This window comes from Narcine bancroftii, chromosome 9 (assembly GCF_036971445.1).
Source record: "Narcine bancroftii isolate sNarBan1 chromosome 9, sNarBan1.hap1, whole genome shotgun sequence".
Lineage (NCBI taxonomy): Eukaryota > Metazoa > Chordata > Chondrichthyes > Torpediniformes > Narcinidae > Narcine > Narcine bancroftii.
This window is the reverse complement of record NC_091477.1, coordinates 70,222,818-70,250,096: the sequence shown is the minus strand read 5'-3', so window position 1 is coordinate 70,250,096 and position 27,279 is coordinate 70,222,818. Positions and strand designations below refer to the sequence as shown.

The window sequence follows — 27,279 nt, the reverse complement described above, 5'->3', positions numbered from 1 at the left end:
AAGAGGACTGGCTGTCTAATGTTTCACTTGAAATAAGAGAAATAAAAAGGAACTCTGTGGTGACCTGAAAGAAAGAGGTTATCATCTGGAGAACCCTGAAGGGACAAGTTTCGTCAGCAAGACACTGAAGTGGCTGATGGAAGTAAATCAGTTGTGGATGTCCTGGAACAAGAAATCTCTCTCTAAAATTCGACAAGAACCTTCCTAAGTGGTAACAATTTACCTTTCAAGCACCAAAGCCTGGTGAACTTTATAAATGTTAAATTCTGTGCACAATATAAGAATTGCCTGCAACCAGTGAACTTGGAGGAATGAGGAGTGTGAACCAAAGAACTTTTCTGAACTTACACACACACATTACATACACGTGCGCTTAGAATTAGAAGAGAGTTGTTAGGTTCAAAAAGTCAATATAGATAAAGTTTGATTCTATTTTCGTGTTTAAAGATAATTAAAAGCAACTTTTGTTTAAGTAACCATTTGTTTTGGTGAATATCTATGACTGCTAGGTTTATGGGTCCTTTGGGCCCATAATAATATTAACCAGAATTCTTCCACAATTGCAAAAGTGTGCTGACCAAGTTATCATTTTTTTTAAAAAGCACTGTTTCAGAAAACTTTGAGGGCAATTTCCTTGTTGTTTGTTTCTCTTTAAGAGTCACTTCCTGGTTGATTGCCTGTAATTATTAACTTTGTTTTTATTTTGGAATGTGGATTTCCTGGACTGCCAGACTTAAAATCCCATCTTTAATTGTTCGTGAGAAGGTGATGGGAGCGGCTAAGTTCTGCTGAAAGGACTCCCACAATTTGGGTGCCCGGACTATATTTTCTGTTTCTGAATTTGCTGCCTCGTTCATTGTCCTGTGGTTGTAAGGGTTATTCCTTTTTAATATAGACCTTAGGACCTTCCAACAGCCTTTCCAAACAGCTGTTAGAAATCTACTAGTGCTTAGAGTCTGGAGCCTCTCTGAAATCAAACAAATTTCTTACCTCTTCACTGAAGAATCTAGTGGGTGTTTATGTTAGTCCAGTAGCTTCATTGTTTCCATTACATCTTTTTTTCAAATTTAATTCCAGATTCAAAGATCAGATTTCACAAACAACCCTTTTGGAGATTCTTTTCCCTGTGGGCCAGGCAGAATTTCTACTTCTCAGTAGTGCAAAAAGTACTCGAGAAAAGATGTGTGTACAAAAGAGAGAACTCTAAACAAACTGCAAGACAGAAAAAAAAATTATTCTGTGATGAATAACATGTAGAGTAAGAGTCCTTAAATGAGTCTTTGAGTTGATTGGTCAGGAGTCTGATGGTGGAGGGGTCGTAATTGTTGCTGAAACTGGTGGTATGAGTCTTGTGGAACTTACGCCTCTTTTCTAATGCAGCAGTGAATTCAGAGCATGCCCTGGGTGGTGTGGATCCTTGACCATTGCTACTGCTCTCCATCAGCAGTGTTCCATGTAGATTGTCTCGATATTGGGGAGAGTTTTAGTTGTGATGTACTACCATTCAGCGGTACTGGTGCCACCATTCCAGGACATGATGCACCCAGTCAGCATACGCTCCACGGCACCTTTGTAGAAGTTGGCCATGGTTTTTGATGTCATACCAAACCTTTGCAAACTCCTGAAAAAGTCGAGGCACTGATGTCTTGAAGTTTGCTGGACAGTTTTGAGGGGATGATGGTGTTGAATGCCAAATTGTAGTCGATAAAGAGCATCCTGAGGTATGTGTCTTTGCTGTCTATGTGTGCCTGGACTTTGTTTAGAACTGGTGAGATGGTATCTGCTGTAGACCTGTTGCTGCAGTAAACATTTTGGAATGGATCCATCTTGCTTCTTTGATAGGAGCTGATGTGGTTCAACACCAGCCTCTCAAAATATTTCATCATTGTGGATGAGAGTTCCACTGCTTGGTTGTCATTTAAGCAGGTTGCCACACTCTTTTTGGGCACCATTATGCTTGAGGCCTGTTTTGAGACAGGTGGGTACCATGCCTTGTCGGAGTGAGATGTTGAAGATAACCATGAACCATTGGCAAGTTGGTCAGCATAGGTTTTGAGTACTCGGCCGAGTACTCCATCCGGTTCGGGTGTTTTTCTTGGATTCCCTCTTGTTATCCATGTTTAGAATTCTTGGCTCCTATGATAGGACAAGCTAATGTCCTTGGATCTATAGCCAGATAATGTAAGAGACTTGGTTTCTTCCACCATCTCATTTTTTAAAAATCTTGTAAATGTTCCTAGTGTGGACTCAATGGATCCAGAATTTGGTGATTGGCTCACTGCTCAAAAGTAGCTTCTTATTTGTGTCAAAGGAAATGGGAGTTATTTGCAACAATGAGAATGCATTGGGTGCCAAATTTAGGTGAGTGGTGAACTAATTTAATATAGGGAGGGCACAACAAAATGGAGGAAATGATAAGTAAGTAGAATTGCAATGCGCAGAAATATACTGATTCATGAGCATCAGGTGAAAGGAAATTCTGACTGTGAACAAGGATAGCAAATTGCAAACATGGGCAAACAAGCCACGTGTAAAATTAGAACTGAGCATTAAATGTTTCCCTTTTGTTTTTGAATAATTTATATTTGTTTTTCCAAAGAATCATGCAAATCCAATAAACAAAATATTACATTTTCTTTACATGTAATATGATTTACAGAGTCCTTATTTCCCCCTCCTTACACCCTCCCCTCCATATCCCTTAAATTATACAAATACTAAATATAAAAATACAGACATGCAAAAACCACCTAAATACTGACAGACAACAATCCTTCTTGAAGCTGGAGGACCTCAGATGTTAAATAAAAAATTTGGATGTTAAATAAAAAAATAGGTAGGGGTAAAAGCACACATCATCTGTGCCACATTCCCCATTTCATACTCTTAATCCTTTACCCACTGGGATGGATTTTTCTTTTCTCTTATTCAGTGTGGGGGTGGGAGGGGGAGTGTGAATTATATTTGTGCACCTATGTGCCTCAGATATGGTTGCCACACTTGAACCAATGTGTCATATGTCTTCTATAAATTTTAGGTGATTTTCCTCAGGGGAATGCAACACTCTATTTCCATATACCCTCGTGCGAATCGGACTTCCACATAACCACTATACGCTTCCTGGCTTCTGATAGGACAACCTTCACAAACTGAATTGTGTGTTTGGATAGTCTAAATTCTACATCCCCAATGTTCCCTAGAAGGCACAACTCCAGATCCTGTGGAAAATCAACTTTGTAATTTTTTTCAGTGTCCCTCAGGTCTTCCCAGAAGGATTTCATCCTTGTACAAAACCAGTTGGAGTGGACAAAGGTTCCAACCTCCACACCACATCAAAGGCACATTTCTGAAATTTCTGGCTTGAATTGTCTAATTTTATTGGTGTGAGGTATAACTGATGCAAGAATTATATTGTACCAGCATGTGTCTGGCATTAACAATTCCTGTCAGGCTATTCAAACACAAACCATCCCACTATCGTTCATCATTTGTTCTGCCCAAGTCTGACTCCCATCTTTCCCTTGACTGATGTAAGCCCGGCTTCTGGCCTTTACTTTGGATTATGGAATATATCCTAAGATAAATTTACACACAATCCCCATTCGAATTAGAGTCTCCATGTCACTACAGTAAGGCAGAGTCATTGTTGGTCCCAGTTTGTTCCTTAGGAAAGATCTTAATTGCAGAAAGCAGAATGTTCTATTCGATAACTTCTATTTAGTCCTCAACTGCTCGAATGACATGAGGTGCTCTTGATGGTAACATTCTTCAATACACCTGATCACCTTCTGGCACCAGATGTCCAGGATCTTATTGCCCAGAGTAAATTGTTCTGGGTCTAGGGTGTTTTAGGAGATGACCCCACCCTTAACCAAAAACATTGATTTAATCTTTGCCATGTCTGGATCACATTTTATTATAGAGTTATCTGGTTTTTTTAAACTAATTTGACGTCCCATTTGTATATAAATTCTCCTGCTATCTTTTCTCCTACTGCATGTAACCCAATTTGCGCACAAAAAAGGAGACACCCTCCCTCAAAAATGAGACAACAAACCTTGCCTGGAATGCCCAGTAGTATTATTTTTTAATCTGGCAGTTTTAAACCCCCATGTCAACTTTTCCATGGAGACTCTAGACACTTTACCATTCCACAAAAAGTTTCTGACACATCTATTGAGCATTTTAAAGAAGCACTGGGGCAACGAAGTGGGCAATGTTTGAAAAAAATATTGTAGTCTTGGCATCTCCTTCATTTTTACACAATTAATTCTGCCCACCAACATTATGATCTGAGTTTTACATCTAGCCAGGTCCTGCTTGATCTTCTGGAGCAAACGGCCCCTCACCCCAAGTCCAAAGCCCGCTGTGCAGCTCTGACGGCAAAGTCCTCCTCAGCGACAAGATCTCCATCCTCAACCGATGGTCAGAACACTTCCAATCTCTTTTCAGTGCCAACCGCTCAGTCCAAGATTCCGCCCTGCTCCAGCTCCCTCAGCAGCCCCTAAGGCTGGATGAGGTCCTCACCCGGGATGAGACATATACGGTAATTGAACAACTGAAAAGTGGCAAAGCAGCAGGTATGGATGGAATCCCCCCCAGAGGTCTGGAAGGCTGGCGGCAAAACTCTACATGTCAAACTGCATGAGTTTTTCAAGCTTTGTTGGGACCAAGGAAAACTGCCTCAGGACCTTCGTGATGCCATCATCATCACCCTGTACAAGAACAAAGGCGAGAAATCAGACTGCTCAAACTACAGGGGAATCATGCTGCTCTCCATTGAAGGCAAAATCTTTGCTAGGATTCTCCTAAATAGATTAATACCTAGTGTCGCCGAGAATATTCTCCCAGAATCACAGTGCGGCTTTCGCGCAAACAGAGGAACTACTGACATGGTCTTTGCCCTCAGACAGCTCCAAGAAAAGTGCAGAGAACAAAACAAAGGACTCTACATCACCTTTGTTGACCTCACTAAAGCCTTCGACACCGTGAGCAGGAAAAGGCTTTGACAAATACTAGAGCGCATCGGATGCCCCCCAAAGTTCCTCAACATGGTTATCCAACTGCACGAAAACCAACAAGGTCGAGTCAGATACAGCAATGAGCTCTCTGAACCCTTCTCCATTAACAATGGCGAGAAGCAACGCTGCGTTCTCGCACCAACCCTCTTTTCAATCTTCTTCAGCATGATGCTGAACCAAGCCATGAAAGACCTCAACAATGAAGACGCTGCTTACATCCAGTAAACATTCACGGATGGCAGTCTCTTCAATCTGAGGCGCCTGCAAGCTCACACCAAGACACAAGAGAAACTTGTCCGTGAACTACTCTTTGCAGACAATGCCGCTTTAGTTGCCCATTGAGAGCCAGCTCTTCAGCGCTTGACGTCCTGTTTTGCGGAAACTGCCAAAATGTTTGGCCTGGAAGTCAGCCTGAAGAAAACTGAGGTCCTCCATCAGCCAGCTCCCCACCATGGCTACCAGTCCCCCCACATCTCCATCAGGCACACAAAACTCAAAACGGTCAACCAGTTTACCTATCTCGGATGCACCATTTCATCAGATGCAAGGATCGACAACGAGATAGACAACAGAGTCGCCAAGACAAATAGCGCCTTTGGAAGACTACTCAAAAGAGTCTGGAAAAACAACCAACTGAAAAACCTCACAAAGATAAGCGTATGCAGAGCCGTTGTCATACCCACACTCCTGTTCGGCTCCGAATCATGGGTCCTCTACCGGCATCACCAACGCTGGTGGAACGCAAAGTTTCAACGCTGTCTCCGCTCCATCCTCAACATTCATTGGAGCGACTTCATCCCTAACATTGAAGTACTCGAGATGGCAGAGGTCGACAGCATCGAGTCCACGCTGCTGAAGATCCAGCTGCGCTGGGTGGGTCACGTCTCCAGAATGGAGGACCATCGCCTTCCCAAGATCGTGTTATATGGCGAGCTCTCCACTGGCCACCGTGACAGAGGTGCACCAAAGAAAAGGTACAAGGACTGCCTAAAGAAATCTCTTGGTGCCTGCCACATTGACCACCGCCAGTGGGCTGATATCGCCTCAAACCGTACATCTTGGCGCCTCACAGTTTGGCGGGCAGCAACCTCCTTTGAAGAAGACCGCAGAGCCCACCTCGCTGACAAAAGACAAAGGAGGGAAAACCCAACACCCAATCCCAACCAACCAATTTTCCCCTGCAACCGCTGCAACCGTGTCTGCCTGTCCCGCATCGGACTTGTCAGCCACAAACGAGCCTGCAGCTGACGTGGACATTTACTCCCTCCATAAATCTTCGTCCGCGAAGCCAAGCCAAAGAAAGATATATATATAAAAATAAATGTGTGTGTGTGTGTGTGTGTGTGTGTGTGTGTGTATATTTAATGCCTTCCTGTGGCCACACTGATTGGCTTTCCTGTTGATAGGGTCTATAATCTCCTTCTGACAAAGGCATAATTTATCTTTTATCCAGATTAACCTTATAACCAGAGACCTTCCCCTAATCCTCCAGTATAGTCCTCAATCTGGTCAATGACCCCACCTGCCCCCCCCAGGTCCTGTCAAATACACAAACACATAATCAGCAAACGGGTTAATTTGTGCTCCACTTGGCCCACCTTGAATCCCGTTATGCCTGGATCCTGCCAAATCGTTTCCATTGTCTTCTTTTAAGACGTTGGTAATGCAATCAAAGGAACTACCAGGAACACTAAGTGGTGGAATGAGGGATTCAGCAGGAATCATTGCGAAGATTCAAACTGTTCACAATTTGCATCAATGATCTGTGTAAAGGGACCAAGTGTAATATATGCAAGTTTGTTGATGATTCAAATTTTGAGCCCTTATAGGCGTTGTAAGGAAGAGTTCACATTAGAATAGAAAGGTTAAGTGAACGGGCAAGATTCATGGATGATAGGTGGAAGCAGACAGCAAGATGATAGATGAAAGCAGACAAGGAAAAAATGAAAAAAGGTCACTGGGCCAGGAGGGGTGAGAGGAGTATCAAGGTAAAGAGAGCTGCTGGAGTGTGGGAAGCTGCTAATGCTAGAATCTGATATGTAATAAAGGTGAGAATGAGAACCATTTGATAGAGGCAGGTAGACCCGGATGGGGTAGAAGATACATTTGGTGAAGTGGGAATAGAAGGGGGAAGAGGACAAAAATGAGTTATTTTTGAGAAACAGGATATATGAGGAAAGGGAATAAAAATGGAAGGCCCAGGGTGGATCAGGAGGAGAGGGAGAAATGGGAATGTGGGAGGTAAAGATTACCTGAAATTGCACATTTCAATGTTCACACTATTAGGTTGAAGACTTGCCTTGGTAGTGAAGCCTAGGTCTGAATGTTGGTATGGGGAAGGGAGTTCAAAAGGCAAACCATTGGGAGGTTGGGATAACCATCTGAGGCAGCACCTGGTCCTTTGCAAACTGGTTGCCTCATCTGCTCTTGTTTTCATTGATGTAGAAGAGGCCACATTGGGACCAGTGAATGAAGTTGGAGGACCTGTGGGTGAGAAATAATTTCACTGAAATGTGCAAAATTCTTAAGGAGTTTGATAGGGCAATTTAAGGAATGGTGTTTTCCCCAGCTGAGCTGCTCTACTGCCTGACAGCAAATCTCGATTAAATGTAGACCCTTCAATCTACTCTGAGAGTTTTCATCAGTGATTCTCACCAGAGTTAATATCTCTCTTGATGCCGAAACAGCCGCTTGTGAAGCAGCATGATGTGGTCAGTAAAAAGAGATGATGGCCCACCCCAACGGTGTTCAAGGACTCTGCTGAAGATCTGAATGATAACGCTAGGGCTGTCATGGACTTTATTAAAACATCTGTAGGCGAGTGTTTCAGGGTTTTCCCCAATCACAATGAAATCTGCCACATGCTGAGCCAGATCACAGGTATTTAAATCTGGGAGATCAAGATCACTGCAGAAGTAGCAAGTATAATTTTTGGAAAGCCATCTCCCAGGTGAAGTGGAGTTTCTGGATGACGAATACTCAACAACTAAGGCAAGGTCTAAATGACATAACCTGCTACAAATCCAAATCTGGTGTAGGAGGAGATGGCATGGCAAAGCTTCTCTCCCAGATGATCTCAATGCCTTCTACACCCGATTCAACCATAAGAACAAGGAAGAACTACCACTGATGATCCTCTCCTCTCTGTAACCCAGGATGACATATGGACTGCCTTCAAGAGAGGGAATCTGAGAAAACCTCTGGCCCAGATAGAGTCCCTAACCATGTATCAAAAACCTGTGCTGGCCAACTTGCCAACGTTTTCATGGATATCTTCAACATCTTACATTGGCAGGGCGTGTTGCCCACCTGTTTCAAATGGGCATCTATTGCACTGGTGCTCAAGAAGATTGTGGTAACCTCTCTAAATGACTATTGACCAGAAGGACTCGCATCAACAATGATGAAGTGTTTTGAGAGGCTGGTGTTGAAACATATCAGCTCCTGTATGAGCAGCAACAGGGATATGTTCCAATTCGCCTATTGTAGCAGCAGGTCTATGGCGGATGCCATCTCACTGGCTCTACACAAAGCCCTGGAACATTAGGACAGCAAAGATGTATATATCTGGTGTTCTTTATTTGCTACTTTTTAGCATTTAACACCATTAGCCCCTCAAAATTCAGCAAACTCGTAAGACTTGGGACTCAACACCCCACTGTGTAATTGATCCTGGATTTCCTTATCTCCTTACCACAATCAGCAATGATTGGTAAGAACATCTCCTCCACAATCTCCCATCAGTACCAGAGTACCACAGGGCTGTGTTCTTAGACCCCTGCTTTTGTCACTTTACACCAACGACTGTGGCTCGGTACAACATCAACACCATCTACAAGTTCTCTGACAATACCACGGTAGTTGGTGTATAAAAAAGGGTGATGAGCCAGCATAGTGGAGGGAGATTGAAAACTTGGCTGAATGGTGCGCCAACAACAACCTTGTTGACAACAACATTGTCACCAAAACAAATTTTTTAAAAATTTAAATGAAAGGAAGGGAAACCAGAGATCATTGTGGGTGGGGTGGGGGGGTGGGGGGTGAAATCAGAGGTGGAAATGGTAAGCAAATTTAAGTTCTTGGGAGTCACTATCACAGGATCTTTCCTGGACCCAACCTACCAATGGCATCATGAAGAAAGTAAGTCAGTGCTTCTACTTCCTCAGGAGTTTGCAGAGGTTTGGGATGATATTGGAAACCTCAGCAAATTTCTCCAGATATGTAGTGGAAAGCATGCTGACTGGCTGCATCACAGTCTGGTATGGGGACACTAATACCCCCAAGCAAAAAAACCCTGTGAAAAATAATGGACGCAGCCTAGGACATCGCTGGTAAAATTCTCCCTACCAATGATAACATCTACAGGGAATGTTGCTGTCGGAGAGCAGCAGGAATGATCAAAGACCCTCACCACCAGCACACGCTTTGTTTTCACTGTTCCCATCAGGAAAGAGGTATAGGTACCACAAAACTCGTACCACCAGGTTCTGGAACAGTTGCTACCCCTCCCCCATTATCAACAACAAACTCAATCATGGATTTATTTAAGAACTTTTACTTTTGACTTTATTGATTTTTTTTCTGTTATTGCACCCAGTTTATTTACATTTCTTTATTTGTTTACGTGTGCATTGAGTTGGGTTTTTTTACACAGCCGATACGTGGTAATTCTACCTCACCTGCTTGAAAATGAATCTCCGGGTTGTATGTGATTGTCTGTATGTACTCTCACAATAAATCTGATCTGGAAGTCAGAGTCACTGTCAAATATTTTCAGCCAGAGAATGGTGAACCTTTGGTACTTTTAATTAACCAGAGCTACAAATGTTCAAATGCTGGTTATATTTAACAAAAGAGGTTAATTGATTTATGTATGTTCAAATTTATTGTCATCTGATTGTACATATACATACAACCCAACGAAACAGCGCATCTCTAGGCCATAGTGCACAAACACAGACACACGGTGCACCTTACACACAAATGCCATATATGGTGGTCCAAAATAATTACAAATAAAAATTACAGGTTTGTAGAATTGTTCAGCCATCTCACTGTCTGTGGAAATAAGCTGTTTTCCAGCCTGGCAGTCCTGTTTTTTATGTTCCTACACCTCTTCCTTGAAGGTAGTGTCCCAAAGTTACTGCAGGCTGGATGGCAAGGGCCCTCGATGATTCTCAGCCTTTTTTAAGCACTGCTCCTTGTAGATATCGTTGATAGAGAGAAGAGAGATGCCAGTGACCTTCTCAGTAGTTTTAATCACCCTTTGTACTGACCTGTTTTGCAGCTACCAACACAGACTATGATGCAGCGGGCCAGGGCCCTCTCCATTGTGCTCCTGTAGAATGTTGTTAGGATGGTGGCTAGTAGCCTTGCTCTCCTTAGGAAGTGTAGCCACTGCTTCACCTTCTTGACTGATAGGGAGGTGCTGTTGGTCCAGGATTGGGCGTCCTTTAAATGGTCGCCAAAGAACTTAGTGTCCCCCACTCTCTCTATTGCCTAAAGAGCATTGAGGGTCAAGGACAGTGCAGGAAAGTGTTGCTGTGACAGAAGATTAGCCCTGATCCTGTTCCATGGCTAAACAGATGTGAGACACTATGTGGCTTTCTCCTACTTTGTTTTTAAACACTGGTTAATATTTAATATTTCTCAAAGGGAAATTTAAGAAGGTTCCTATAATTTAAGTGGCTATCTTATAAATACATGGATGTCTTTTATTATCTGCGGGAGGTAAATAAAGAGTGATGAGTATCCCAACTAAACATATTCATGGTGAAAAGTTAGTGTTTTCAATTTTTGACAAGATGCATTTTGAAAATCTAAACATTTCTATTGTCTAGTAATGAATCCTCATCCATCTATTGTATAATATTGTCTGAGTCCAAGAGTGAGGGCAGAAGGAAACCCTTTGGCCCAACATTCAACCACCCATTTACATTAATCCTACATCAATCCTTTTTTATATTGTCCACATTGTCATCAACACCACCCCTGCCCCCCTTTCCCCCAGCCCCCAGATACTAGTACACACCTACACATTTGCCAATTTACTGCAATTAAGCAACTATACCAAGTCTATGGGATGTGGCGGAAAACCAACGCACATAGGGGAAACAACTAGTCGCAGGAAAGTCAGGATTGAAGACAAGTTTGTGGCAGTGTGAGACAGTGGCTCCACCAGCAATGCCACTGTTTGTAAAGTTTGAGAAATAAATATTTGAATTTGCCTTTCATTAACTCCTCTCCCCTCCCCACCCTAACACTTTAGGTCAAAAATTAGTTGAATGGCGTAACTTGGACGTGAATTCGTTCCTGGAGCAGGTGACGGGATTTTTAACAGAGCACGGGCTGTTAGATGGACTCTCCTGTAGCCCACCAAAGAAACGGCTGCGATCAGTAAGTGTGCTAAATTGTGTGTGTTACCTGGGTGTCCACGTGCCAAAGATAATGCATTCAGTGAGCATCCTGATATTGGACATGGGGCAGGAATGAGCAAAACTAAATGTTTCAGAGAGAGAGAAAAAGAATGCCAGCTCATATAGGATTTGAAAAGAAACACTGTGTTGCTACATGTCTGTCTGTGCATCAGAACTTAAAAATATTTTTAACATTTTTTATCTTTAATATTTTTAACCCATTACACGATGGTCATGTTCCATTTCTTCTTTACCATCAGGAGAGCTTAATTGATGCCAGCGAAGATAGCCAGCTAGAAGCAGCAATCAAGGCTTCTCTACAAGAAACGCACTATGAGTCATCAAGCCCAGAGAACGAGGATCAGTCGGATGAGGGATCAGAGGCAGAGGCTTTCTCGGACAGTGAAGGATTCATCTCCATCAATGGATCCGATGAAGAAAGGGAAGAGGACAGTACCCCGAAAAAGAAGCAAACGCCCCGCAAGGATCTAAGCAGTAAACAGGCTCGTGTTGAATTGACTGAAAGAACTGAGGTAGGGAAAGAGACTAGTTTGGAATTTTCCTACAAGGACAGGTCTGAAAAAATTCGATCAGGGCCAGATGCAGAAACCTCAACAAAGCAGCAAGAGATAGAAGATACAACAGTCTATTTGGATAATAGTGGTAAGGACCTGATTTCTCTTAAATTGAATATTGTACAGTTTTAAAAAAATTATTTTAAAGATGGGTTGTACCAGGAAGACCAGCATTTATTACCCAATCCTATGATAAGCTACAGTGCTGTTCAGTTCTTTCTTTGGACTATTACTGCAGTCCTTCTAAAAATTGTGTTCTTGGGTGGTGAGTTCCAGGATTTGGACGCTATTACCATGAAATGGTGATGACGTACTTTCAAAGGAAGATGTAATACTTTTTTGTCTCTAGATTTGTACTGCTCATATTTTCTATTTTGTAGTGCAATGTAGAAGTTATATGTTTGGAATCTCCTGATCAAGTCTCTTGGGAAAGAATCCATAGGTCGTTTTATAGGTGGTACCCATTTCAGCCACTGAACCAGTAGATGGGACTCCAGTCAAATAAGACACTTTATCCTGGATGGTGTCAATTTGAAAATTGGAATTGCACTCATACAGTCAGGTGGAGGATAATCCATAATTTCTTCATCTGTGATTAGTGGATAGTGGAAAGGCTTTGGATATCTAGGAGGATCTGCTGCTTGTCGTGGGATATCCAGCTTCAGATCTCGTGGCTCTTCTGTGACCGCAGGATGTTTGAAATATTATTGAATGTCAAGGGTTGGTGAATTAATCCTCTTGTTGATGATGGTGACTGCGTACTTGTGCAACTGTTATTTGCTGCTCATCAGCCGATGTCTGAATGTAGTCTAGGTCTTGCTGCACACCACATTGTCACATGCTATCTTGATGTGAAGGGAATGCGCTCTCATTAAATTCAAATTCAGCTATTTTGTCTATTTTTGGTTTAAGGTTGCACAGAATTCTGAACACCAGCAAACCTCCAAAAACCGGCACTTGGTAATAAAAATGCCCAACCATATTGTTCCTCGCCCCTTCCGTCTGTTCCCCCGGCTGTTGATCGGTTGACCTACCTCCTCTCTTCCCACCCCCACCCCCCCCACCCCAACACACACACAAGCTGTCAATTTGTCTATCACCTCCATCAAACTCCCGGCGCCCCCACCCATATTCAAACTTCTGGCCCCTCCCCTATCGAATTCCTGGCACCCCCCTCCCCCATCGAACTCCCAACCATCCCCCATCGAACTCCCAACCATCCCCCCTCTCCTTTGTCCTGGCGTGCCTGCTCCCCTCACTTTGTGTCCCGTGTTACGGGCCCAGAGGACCCGAAAACCCAGCAGCAATAGAAATTCACCAAGACAAATGGTTATGCAGGTATACAATCCTTTATCCGGACATCTAAAATCCGGAAAGTTCCAAAATCCTGCGTTTTTTTTTCCCTGGTGCTGGAGCAGTGGAGGGAGAAAGAGAGATGGCAATGTGACTGGGTTGGGGGGTGGGGGGAGAGAGATGGCAGCATGACATGGGTGGGGGGAGATATAGCAGCGCGACTCGGGCGGGCGAAGGAGGAGAGAGACGGCAGCTCGACTTGGGGGGGCGAGGGAGGAGAGAGATGGCAGCTCGACTCGGGTGGGCGAGAGGAGAGAGAGATGGCAGCGTGACTCGGGTGGGCGAGGGGGGAGAGAGACGACAGCGCGACTGGATGGGGGTGAATACAGCAGGACGATTTGGATGGGCTTAAATCTGGGGCAGCTAGCTTTTGTTCTGAAAGCTGGAAAAATCCGAAATTTGGAACACAGAGTCATCCAAGGGTTCCGAATAAAGGATTGTGTACCTGTATAAACAAAAGTTGTTTTTAATTCTCTTTAAACATAAAAACAAGATCAAACTTTAAATTATTGCTATTAACTTAACTTAACCCCCTTCTATTTCTAAGCATGCGTCCCCAACCAACCAATTTTCCCCTGCAACCGCTGCAACCGTGTTTGCCTGTCCCGCATCGGACTTGTCAGCAACAAACAAGCCTGCAGCTGACGTGGACATTTACTCCCTCCATAAATCTTCGTCCGCGAAGCCAAGCCAAAAGAAAAGAAAAAAAAGAATATGTTCAGTAAATTTCTTTGATTTATAGTCCGATCTCACTTCTCACTCCTTCAAATTCACCGGTATCAGGCAATTCTTATACTGTGCACAGAATTCAACATTTCAGTAGAGCCTGATGAAAATTCATAAAAGGTTACCACTCAGGAAGGATCTTGTTGGTGTCTGAGAGAGATTTGTTGCTCGTTGGACACACACAAACTGATTTACTTCCATCAGTCACTTCAGTGTCTTCCCGAAGAAACCTACCCCATCAAGTCACCACATAGTTCCTCTTGTTTCCCTTATTTTTAGGTGAAACACTCCAGTCAGCCATTTCCTCTTGTAAGGACCACAAAGGTTTTCAACAGGCTGAACTCAGAACTCACAACCCATTTTCCAAAATGGGGTTTCCAACCAAGCTTGCCAGCTTGTCATGCTGCAGCTTCCAAAAGCCACTGCAGAACTCCAACTGAATTCTCTCTCTCTCTCCCTCTCTTTCTCTCTCCCTCCCTCTCTTTTCTCTCCCTCTCTCTCACTCTTTTCTCTTTTTTCTCTCTCTCGTTCTCTTCCTTTCTTTTTTCTCTTTCTCTTTGTCTCTTCCTCTCTCTTTCTTCCTCTCTCTTTCTTCCTCTCTCTTTCTTCCTCTCTCTTTCTTCCTCTCTCTTTCTTCCTCTCTCTTTCTTCCTCTCTCTTTCTTCCTCTCTCTTTCTTCCTCTCTCTTTCTTCCTCTCTCTTTCTTCCTCTCTCTTTCTTCCTCTCTCTTTCTTCCTCTCTCTTTCTTCCTCTCTCTTTCTTCCTCTCTCTTTCTTCCTCTCTCAGAGAAACTCTGATCTTTTCTCTCTCACTCCTTGCAAAACCACATGACCTTCCCTGACGCAGCAGGAGATTTTTTTTTCTTTCAAAGTGGATAACCTCACATTTTTCAACATTGTACTCCATCATTCCCTGCGGTACACCGCTCACCATGGATCGTCAACCAGAAAAATACCTCTGTATCGCAACTCGTTGCTTTCTGTTGGTTAACCATTCATCACCCCCAACTCTACACATCTTCATCTTCTGTATAGGTCTTTTCTGCAGGACCTTATCGAACACCTTCTGGAAATCTAGATAATCAATGTCCATCTGCTCCCCTTTATCTACTGCACTCATTTTATCTTCAGTAAATTTGTCAAACAGGACCTGACTTTGCTGAATCCATGGGATCTGTCCAGAGAATTTTGGTAAATTATCATCAAACATTTTAATGGAACTGATATCATTGACTCACAGGTCATAACTAAGTGATGTGTTGCTTTATGGGTGCCAAGATTATGGCCACTCAGATGGTGTTCACAGCATTCTTGAAAGGGAGTGCCAATGACCTCAGCAGGAAATGAGATTAGGTCCTGCAAGACAACATAGGTTTGAAAAAAAAAGACTTTCAAGACGATAACCTCTGGGCCAGTGCCACGTGCATCTGAGAGTAGGAATAGGAGGATAGATTGCATTTGCCAGGCTGCTGTTCATTAACCAACTTGGCATTTAATACCATCATTCCCCAGAGGCTGGTGGAGAAGCTGTCCTCAGTGGGACTCAACACCCCTCTCTGTAACTGGATTCTGGACTTCCTAATAGAAAGACCATAGTGTGTTTGGGTCGGTAGCAGAATATCGAGAACTGTCACGCTGAGCACTGGTGCAACTCAGAGCCATGTGCTCAGCTTGATCCTGTTCATGCTACTGATTCATGACTGCATCACCAGATCCAGCTCCAACAGAGTCATCTGGTTTGCAGATGACACAACAGCAGTTGGCCTCATCAACAACAGCAATGAGTCGCACTGCGGAAATGAGGTAGAAAATCTTGTGAAACGGTGCAAGAGTAACAACCTGAGTGTCAACGTGGACAAGACGAAGGAGATGATTGTGGACTTTAGGAGGACCAGGAATGACCACCCTCCACTACTCCCAACAACTCTGTAGTAGAGAAAGTGGAAAGCACCAAATTCCTTGGAGTTCACTTAACTAATGACTTATCGAGGACACACAATTTTACTTCACTTGTCAGGAAGGCACAACAGTGACTGCACTTCCTGAAAAGACTGAAGTGGGCAAGGCTACCAGCCACCATTATGTCATCCTTCGATAGCTCTATCGAGACCATCCTGGCAAGCTGCATCATGGTGTGGTACGGTTGCTGCAGAGAAATGGATCGGAGGACAATCTACAGGACCATAAGAGTGGCAGAGAGGAAGACTGGAGTCTCCCTTTTCTCCCCCCACCCCATTGACGTGATCTACTGGGATCATTGTCTGAAGAGGGCACACAAAATCATTGAGGACCCCTTCCACCCTGCACACGGCATCTTTCAGTTGCTCCCATTGGGGAAGAGATACTGGAGTATCAGAGCCAGAACCACCAGGCTGAGGAATAGTTTCTAACCACAGGCAGTGAGAATCCTGAACGAGCAATGGAACTGATCATTATAAACCATTTGAGACTCTCAATTGTTCAAAACATTTTCTTTTTTTAAAGAGGTAATAATACTTGTCACATATTTATTATTTGTATGTATTATGTCTGGTTGTGTGTTTGCATGTTCTTGTTCTGAGGGTCGGTGAACGCTGTTTTGTCAAATTGTACATGTACAATCAGATGACAATAAACTTGATTTGCTGAACATGTGGGTGCACAGTTGGTGAGGACTGGTGATTTATTACTAATCGGAATCCCTTTTGGGGCAGAAGGGACCTGTACAAGAGAAATGGGTTATATTGAACCCAGAGGGGTACCAATATTCTGGCAGGGAGACTTAATAGATTCACCTTGGAGTCTTTAAAATATTCTAGCAGTGGATAGAGAGACTGCACTTCCTGAGAAAGTTTTGGCAGGCAAGGCTACTGGCCACCATCCTATCAATTTTCTACAGGGGCTCTATCAAGAACATCCTGGTCGGTTGCATCACAGTGTGGTACAGTTGCTGTAGAGCACTGGATCAGAGGGCAATCCACAGGACCATAAGAGCAGCAGAGAAGAGACCTGGGGGCTCTTCCCATCCTCTCCCCTTTGACATGATCTACCCCAGGATCATTGTCTAAAGAGGGTTTTCAAAATCATTTAGGACCCCGACCATCCTGCATGCAGCATCTTCCAGCTACTCCTGTCTGGAAAGAGATACAGAATTATCAGATCCAGAACCACCAGGCTGAAAAACAGCTCACAGGCAGAATAGTAGACTCCAAGACTCTACTATTTATTTAATATTATTTCTTTAACTTTTTAAAAACCATATATACATGTGTTTGGGATGTCAGGAGCTCAGATGGGTGGACAGCCAGCTGGGACTGGGTGGTAAGTCTGCATTTGAAGCATTGGGAGCGCAGGTGGGCGGGCGGCCATTGCATGGGCGTGGGATGATAGTCAGGGCGTCAGGACCTCGTATAGGCGAGCAGCCAGCACCAAAAATAGGGGTTGACTTTTAAATGTGTTATGTGTAAAATACCAGATTTTTGGGCCAAAAACAGAGAGGTTGACTTTTACATGGTTTTGATTATTACACGCATATACAGGTACACATTCCTTTATCCGGAACCCTCGGGCGACGGTGTGTTTGGAATTTTGGATTTTTCCAGATTTTGGAAAGCCAGATTTAAGCCCACCTGAATTGTGCTGCCGTCTCTCCCCCTCCCACCCCTCCCCCCACACCTGTCCGCATGACTCGCGTTGCAAGTATCGCCCGCTCAACTCGCACTGCCTGACTTCCACCCCCTCACGCTGCTGGTCTCCCGCCCGCCCAACTCGCATTGCCGGTCTCCCGCCCGCCTGACTCGCGCTGCCAGTCTCTTCCCCCTTGCCCGCCCAACTCGCGCTGCTGGTCTCTCTCCCCACTTGCCAGATTTTGGAGCTTTCTGGATTTTAGATGTCTGGATAAAGGATTATGTACCTGCAAATGGTATAGATATTGCATATAAATTGATTGTAAATATCTGTGCTATGTCTATGTACTGTGCCCTCCATAATGTTTGGGACAAAGACATTTTCCCTTTATTTGTCCCTGTGCTCCTCAATTCACATGTGATTAAAGTGCACATTCCAATTTCATTAAAGGTTTTTTATATACATTTTGGTGAAACCATCTAGAAATTACAGCATTTTTTATTCATTATTCCCATATTTCAGGGCACCATAATGTTTGGGACATTTGCCTTCACAGGTGCATGTAAGTACTTGGTTATGCTTAATTGGCTCATTGGTGCAGGTGTAAGAGAGCTAGGCTTGCTTCTCAGCTTTTGATCACCTTTGGAGTCTGTAGTTGCCATTTCTCAACATAAGGACCAGAGTTATGCAAATGAAAATCAAAAAAGCCATTATAAGAACAGTAAGAGACTTTGCCCAAACCTTAGAATTACCAAAATCAACTATTTGGAACATCGATAAGAAGAAAGAGCGTACTGGTGAGCTCAGTATGTGAAAAGAGACTGATATCCCTGTTGACAATAGAATTCTCTTCATAATGAGAAAGCCCCCCAAAAGCTTGTCCGACAGATTAGAAACACTTGGGAGACAGGTGTGGGTGTGTCAATAACTATTGTCTGCAGAAGACTTCGTAAACAAAAATACAAAGGCTACACTGCAAGATGCAAACCAGTAGTTAGCCATAGAAAGAGGATGGCCAGATTAGTTTGCCAAGAAGTATTTTTAGAGCCTGCAGAATTCTGGAAAAAGGTCTTCTAATCAGATGAGATCAAGATGAACCTGTATAAGAGTGATGACAGGCAAAGTGTGGAGATGTGAAGGAACTGCCCAAGATCTAAAGCACACCACCTCATCTGTGAAACATGGTGGTGGGGGTAAGGCCTGGACATGTATGGCTTCCACAGGTACTGGTGCACTTATCTTCATTGATGATGCAACTGCTGATAGCAGTAGGAAAATGAATTCTGAGGTGTATAGAAACATTGCTCAATTTTGAGCAAATGCCTTCAAACTCATTGGATGACACTCCTTCCCACAGCAAGACAATGATCCCAAGCATACTGCTAAAGCAACAAAGGAGTTTTTCAAAGCTAAGCAATGGAAAATTCTTGAATACCAAGAGAGTCACCCAATCTAACTCCAATTGAGCAAGTACTGAAGAGAAAACCTAAGTGGACAAGTCCTCGAAACAGGCAGAAGCTGAAGATGGCTGCAGTAGAGGCCAGGCAGAGCATCACCAGAGAAGATACTTGGCACTTGGTGATGTCGATGAATCACAGACTTTAGCCAGTCATTCCATGCAAGGGATATGCAACAAAATACTAAACATGACTAATTTAGATAGAAATATAAAATATAGACCATTGCTATGTTCCAAATGTGGTGCCCTGAAATGAGAGGTCTAGGTATAAAAAGTGCTGTCATGGTCAAACCAAAATTTGCACAAATACCCTTTAATAAAATCTGGAATGTGCACTTTAATCACATGTGAAATACTTGATTACAAATGCAAAACTGTGGGGCATGGGCAAATAAACAAAAAAATGTCTTTGTCCCAAACATTATGGGAGAGGCACCGTATGTGTTTGCAGTTTTTTAATGAGGACCGAAGAATGCTCTTTCTTCCAGTTGTACAATTGTATGATAATAAGCTTAAACTTGAAAAGGTTAAGAATAGTGACCAAGACAAAGAGACCATGTAGGAAAGATTTATCAATAACGTTAATAGGATGGGTGAATTGTATTAACATCAATATTTGTTCAAGAATACAATATTTATTTCAATCGTGCCAGAAACGTTCTTTCAGAGTTTGAATAAAATTATACAAGGATTTATTTGGAAAGGTAAAATGTCAAGAATTGTTCCTGAAAAATTAACATGGATATTTGATCAGGGAGGACTAAGATTACTGAATTTTAAAAATTATTATAAAGCAGCTCAATTAAGATTTTTGTCCTTGTATTATCAAATAGATGAGAAAACAGCTTGGGTTCAGATTGAAATGACTAAAATTGGAGAAAGTATCCCAGAACAAATTTTGTATAAATGGAATAGTGAATTGTTTAAAGAAAAAAAATGGAAGAACCAATTCTAAAACATATATTGAAAATATGGAATGAGATTCATATGAAAATGTTAAAACAAAATCAACATGCCTTTCACTTTGAATAATTCTTTATTTGATAATTGGTATTGTAAAGGTATGCAGAGGATAAAATATTGTTTTTTGGGATCTTTTTTAACTTTTGAGCAATTAAAAGATAAATATAACATACAAAATAATTTTTTGCATATTATCAATTAAAATCATATTTAAAAAAAGAAATTAGGAACAGATTTAAGATTCTTGGAACAAAGGTGTAATAACAGATACATTTATAATCAAGCAATGTATTACTAATATGTATAAAATTACAAGAAACTAAAAGAAAAAAAGATTTATATAAATCAAAATTACGATGGGAGAAAGATTTAAATATACAATTCCAAGAGGAAATATGGTCAAAATTGTGTCAAGAGAGTGTTACAAATACAGTTAATTCTAGATATCAAATGGTTCAATATAATTTTCTTCTTCAGTTTTATTATACTCCACATAAATTGAATGGACTTAATTCTAATTATCGGAATGTGTTTTTGATGAAACAAGGAAATTGGGACTATTTTACATTCAGTATGGTCCTGTATGAAAGTGGAACCATTTTGGAAAGATTTGAAGGTATTGTTAGGATTAATTATGAAGATACAGATATAAGAATATATTTACTTGGGAATATATATGAAGAAGATATAAAAATTGAAATTGGATAAATATCAAGAAAAATTTTCAATATAGCATTTGCAACTGCAAAGAAATGTATAGCAGTAACGTGGAAAACTAAGATTTTGGTAAAATTAGACAGATGGCATATTGAAATGCAAAATTGTATACCTTTAGAAAAAATTACATATAGTTTAAGGAATCAAATTGAAAACTTTTATAAAATTTGAGAACCATATATGGATTTTATGAATAAAAATCCATCCACATCCTCCACTTTGCCCACCCCTCCCAGTTAGTAATTATAAAAAATAGTCAAAGAATACTAGATATGTTAGTGATGAGGAAATAGGTGTTGCTTTCTTTTTCTTTTTTTTCTTCCTTTTTCGTTCTTTTGGGGCAGGGGGTTGGGGAGAAATTTTAAAATTTATTGTATCATTTTGTATAGTTTATTAAGTTACTATATTATTGAATTTAACTTTGTCCTGATACAAATGATAAATAACATTTTCTAAAAATAAACAAAGGGAGTATGTTGAAACAACAGGATAGTGGAAGACGAGCGTCAAAGTAAAATGGGTAAACTTAGACACAGAACAGTGGGATATTGCAGTTACAATGGAGATGTGGTTGTAAAAGAACCAGGACTAGCAGCTTAGGGTTCATATTATCAAGGTTTAAGATTATTTTTATTATTGTCACGTAATAATAAAAATATGATATACGGTATGTGATATGCTTCAACTTTTGTCTGCCACAAGGCATGCAAAGAGTCACCATGGTCATTGCCAGTGCCCCTAACAATAAGAGGAAGAGAAGCAAACGAGAGTTTCTTCAGAGACACTGAATGTCCATGGATTTGCCATCAGCCCTCCCGCATCCTCTGCTGTCATACAGACTCTTGTTCAAACCATTGACAACCTGAGCTCCAGGTCCAAATTTCAAATATGATCAGCAAGCCTTCGGTGCCCAAGGCCCTTCTGGAGCTCTTCTTGACCTCAGTACCCTCTTGAATCCTGGTTCCAATACCTCGTTCTCCACTCTTCAACAGCCCACAGCCTAGTGTGAATCTTTTGACCGTAAGACGCCTTCTGCCCTCAGGCTGTGTGGGTCGGTTTATCGTCATAAACGTGTGTCACAGAATTTGTTGCTTTGCAGCAGCAGTATTGTGCATGTCAGGTGCAAAATTACTATAAATTACAATTTTAAAAAAATTAGTGCAAAAAAAGAGAAAAAGTTAGTTCATTGTTCAGAAATCTGATAGCAGAGGGGAAGAAGCTGTTTTTGTAACACTGAGTGTATGATTTCAGACTCCTGTACCTCCTAGATGGCAGCAGTAAGTAATGGGCATCGTGAGGGTCCTTAATAATAGAAGCTGCTTTCTTGAGACCTTAATGGAGTGAAGACTAGTGCCCATGATGACGCTGGCCAAGTTTACAATTCTCTAGTCTTTTCCTGTCCTGTCCATTGGCACCTCCGTACCAGACAATGATGCAATCAGTCCGAATGCATTCCATTGTACATCTGTATAAATTTGTAGGAGTCATAACAAAATCAAATTCCTAACAAAATATAACCATTTCTTGATTGCGTTGACATGATGGCCCCAGGATAAGTCTTCAAAGATGCCGACACAAGAATTTGAATGTCCTTGCCTTCTCCACTGCTGATCCCTTGATGAGGATTTGCTTTTATTCTCCTAGTTTTCACTTCCTGAAGTCCACAATCAATTCTTTAGTTTTGCTAAAGTTGATGAAAGATTGCTCTTGTGACTCCACTCAAATAGCTGATCTCACTCCTGTTCACTTCCTCATTGCCGTCCATGATTCTGCTGACAACCATGGTGTCATTGGCACATTTGTAGATGGCATTTGAATTGTGCCTGGCCACGCAATCATGGGTGTCAAGAGAGGAGAGTGGTAGGCTATGCGCGCATCCTTCAGATGTGCCTATGTTGATTATCACTGAAGAGGAGATGTTGTTACTGCTCCGCACTGACTGTGATCTTCCAATGAGCAAGTCAAGGATGCAGTTGCAGAGGGAAGTGCAGAGGCCTAGGTATGGAAGCTTGTCGACCAGGACTGAAGGGATTATGGTGTTGAAAGCTGAGCTATATTCAATGAAAAGCAGCATGATGTAGGTTTTGCTGTTGTCCTGCTAGATGATCCCAAGCTGAGTGGAGAGCCAGTGAGATTGCATCTGCTGTGGAACAATTGGCTGTAGGCAAATTAGAGTGGGTCCAGGTCTTTTCTTTGGTCCAATTTAATTCTCTTAAATTATTTCATTACAGTAGATGAGAGTGTTGCTGGGCAGTAGTCATTGAGGCAACTCATCCTGCTCTTTTAACTTTTTAATTAGACATACAGCACTGTAACAGGCCAATTTGGCCTTGTGAGTCCATGCCACCCAAATTATACCTCATTAACCTATACCCTGGTACTTTTTTTTTTGAAGGGTGGGAGGAAACCGGAGCCTCCGGAGATGTCCCACGCAGAATCAAGGAGAACATACAAACTCTTTAGAAACAGCACGGGATTCAAACCCAGGTCCGGTCCCGATCACTTGCGCTGTAAAGGCATTGCACTAACTGCCAGTATGGCACCGGCATGATTAATGTCCTTTTGAAGAAGGTGGAACCTCTAACTGTTGTGGTGAGAGATAGAAGCCGCTGAACCCCACATTTGTCCGCTGGGGTATCTCCTTCCCTGTAGATTTTCTCATTTTTCCCAGTTCGCTACTCCCCTGGTGTTTGTAACCCCTCATGGTATGCTGTCCAGCACAGGCCTTGCCAAATTTCAGGATTGACAAAATACAAAGTTGGCTTCTTTAAGTGCCACTTAAAGCCTGTACAGAACAATTGGCATTACAGCTGGGCAGTTCCTGGAGAACTGCGCTGTACTTTCGCTCTCTGTTCTCCCGTGTTCGCACTGGCAACAGCACTGCCATTACAGCAGTGCCACCATTCTCAATGTTTAGGTTACAGATGTGATAGGAACAGTGGGAAGAGAGATGGCGGGGGTGGGGATTGCAATATTAGTCAAAGACTACCATAAATATTCGAGTATAATGTGAAAAACCTTTTCTCCTCAAAAATAGGGGCGTTGCATTATACTCGAGAGTAAAAAAATTTTAAATTACTTCTGCGGGCGCAATAGAAGGCAGCGTGACTCGGGCTGCCGGGACAGCAAGCGGCAGTGTGACTTGGGCGGGCAGGTGGCAGTGCGATTTGGGTGGGCGAGGGGAGAAGGGTCATGAGAGACGACATCACGAATCGAGCGGGTGAGGGAAGGAGGGGGTCATGAGAGATGCCAGCATGACCCAGGCAGGGGAGGGGGAGGGTCGTGAGAGACGCCAGCGTGACTCGGACGGGTGAGGGGAGGGGGGGTCATTATTATACATGGGGGTAAGATTTTCCCCCTCAAAAATGGGGGGGGTCGCATTATACATGAATATTTATGGTATATCACTGTAGTCTCTAGACCAGGGGTGGTCTCCAAACCTCCCCGGCATTTGTTGAGCCCTTGGATAGTCCCTGAGAGTCGATGGGTCTATCCAAGGGGTCAATAAATGCCTGGGGGTCAAAAGGGGGTCGATTGAACTTTTGGAATCTAAAGCAGACATTTGTATAAGAAATAAAAATACATAAAATACAACTTTCTGATACACATTTCTGATTTATATACAATTAGATTTTCTCTATTTTATATTTGTTTACTGAAATAATGATGATATAGTTATAATAATCAGGGCGTATCTACTGAAAATAGCGCCTATGACAGGGGTGGCCAACCCTTTAAAATAAACAATGACAAAGAGGTCTTGCAAGAGAGCTGGCGTTGATGGTCGCCATTGCTGTATTTGGCTTCAGCCTTGTAATAAGAGCAAACAGGAGGGCAAGGAAAGGTGGATGGAGCAGAGAAGAATGAGGTATGTGTTCTTTGTATGGCCGGGGTGGCAGCACTGGGCCTTCCCCTCTGGCCAGTGCTGCCCCCCCCCACCCCCCTCTCCTGAGGGATCAAGGATTCCATGAAGGGATCAATTGTCTGAAAATATTGCTGGAGGCCTATCATTCGAGGCAGTGTAGGTGGAAATTGGGAACTGAAAAGGAATATCACCCTGATGGGTTATTAGCACAGATCACCAAATGGTTTATGGGAGCTGGAGGATCAAATATGTAGAGATATTGCTGAACTTTATAATAAAGATAGCAAAGCTGTTAATTGTGGGTTAATTTCACTTAGTCTTACACTGAAAATTACCAAAATCAATTGTTTGGAACATCATTAATAAGAAAGAGTGTACTGGTGAGTTTGTGCTATGGAATGGTGAGCTCAGTAATCGCAAGGGAACTGGTTGATCATGGAAGACTCCACTGCTGATGACAGAAGAATTCTCATCATAATGAAGAAAAATCCCCAAATACCTGTTTGACTGATCAGAAGCATTCTTCAAGAGGCTGGTGTAGATGAACAGAGAGACCTTGGGGTCCAAATCCAAACATCCCTCAATCTTGTACATCCCTCTGATCTGCAATGCCAAAGTGTTAGGGATTGATGGGGAAAACTTTAAGTTCATCCAGGAGAACTTTTTCCAGCAGTGTGTGCATAGGTCTACTTGGGAAGGGACAATATTGGAAATAAAAATACATAAAATACAACTTTCTGATACACATTTCTGAATGAAGCTGGTCAATTAACTGAGGTATTGGGGGAGGAACACTGGGATCAGTGACCACAATTCTATTAACCTTAAGATAATTATGGAAAAGGATAACAGTGATCCTCAAATTAAAATCCTAAATTGGGGCAAGGCTAATTTTAACAAAATTAGGCAAAAGATGACTGGGCACAAATGTCAGAGTAAAAGTACGGCTGCCAAATGAACAATATGGCAGATCTAGGACAAACGCGTTCTTAATAGAGTAAAGGGTAGGAATGGCAAGGAACCTTGGTTAACAAGAGATACTGAGGCATTGATTTGGAAGAAAAAGGAGACTTGTATTAGATACTAGGCTCTTTCAAACTGCCAGGTAAAATGGGATTAACTGGGCAAATAACCCGGTTAGCACCCCAGTTACGTGGCAGTTTAAAACGGTCCAACCGGGACCCTAACCTACCTCAGAGATAGTCAGGAAACCCAGTTAAGCTTAACTAGATTGTGTCCACAGGTGATTTGAACGGGAAAATAGCTGACCTGCTTATTTCCAGTGACATCAGCGCCTGCGTGTGTGCATGTGAACATCCAGCAGTACTTCCAGTGAGTGCGTAATGTGTCATTGCGGGGTCAGGATCCCCCTTAAATTGTCAGGTTTAACTCTTAAACTCTCCTTAACACTAAATCTATCCCCACCTATGCACAGGTTTTTTTTATGTGTGTGTGTTACAGTCCAGGCCAAATTCTAGATAGTTACCCCAAAGTTCAGTCTTTCAAATTCAGAGTTGAAGCGTAGGCCTTTGAAATTTGATGCCCAGAATTAATGTTGAACTGATGGGGAGACTGGAGTTGTGTCTGCTACAGACTCACGAATTCTCCTTGTGTTGCCTTTGAAGAAATGTTCATCCACACGAGCTGCGTCATAACACTCCTGGTCCTTTTGGAGGCAAGACGCGAACTGGGCGGCCTCCACGAAGCTTTCAAGACCCAGGCACCAGTCTCCTCAAGTAACTTCACTGCTAGTCACTGTTATGCCTCTGTGTTACTTGGGAGGCTTCATAAATAACTTGAGATGCAAGATTCAAATAACAAAAGAGACTTTCCACCATCTCAGAAAACTGTTCACACACACTCATACACATATACATATGCCCCACAGTGGTGCACTACAGTTACTACATTGAGAAGGGTGTATTCTTACGCCATTACAAAATAGTTCACATTATCCTGACTATATAACAGTCACAATTGAATTGAAGCAGTCTCTCCAAGTGACCTTCACTGTTAATCACAATCAAAATGAACCACTTTGCTTCTGAAAAGACCCTCCTGGCTCAAGTAAATCCACCGAAAAGGCCCAGTCACTCTCAGAGCATGTTTTGCACTCAATTCCACAAAAAATGGCTGGCAACAAGAGCTGCTTTCTTTTCAGCATCAGAATGGTTCTCACTTGCATACATCAGTGTTTTTGCAAATGAATTGAATTCTGGAACAGACTGTGACAAGCCTTCCCTCAGTTCTTCCAATGTATCGAATTATCGCTGGGGTATGACGTGTTGTGCTTGTGTGAAACGTTAAATGTTAACTAACCATTCTGTCTCTCCTGTCTATACTATCCCTTACAGTGATAATCCCATTTTACTAAAACAGGAGCTTGTAGTAGTCCCAAACATTATGGAGGGCATTGATTTTTAATTTTAGTAAAGCATTTAATAATAGGTCAGTGTGGAACATTAGAGTACATGGAATAGTAGGCCAGCTAGCCCAATGAATAAAATATTTATTAAGTGTTAAGATTCAGAGAGTGGTTGTAGATGTCAGTTTTTCAGACTGGAGGATTAGGATGAGTG

General features: G+C 42.3%; 1 protein-coding gene across 2 annotated transcripts in view; it reads left to right on the top strand.

The window, feature by feature from the left end:
- The window catches only part of ubxn7 (UBX domain protein 7), a 119,289-nt gene that overhangs the window by 66,855 nt on the left and 25,155 nt on the right, over positions 1-27,279 (top strand). For both annotated transcript variants that reach the window (XM_069896369.1, XM_069896370.1), the window contains exons 8-9: positions 11,290-11,417; positions 11,698-12,100. In XM_069896369.1, the coding sequence (XP_069752470.1) occupies positions 11,290-11,417; positions 11,698-12,100 (531 nt within the window). The remainder of the gene's footprint in view (positions 1-11,289; positions 11,418-11,697; positions 12,101-27,279) is intronic.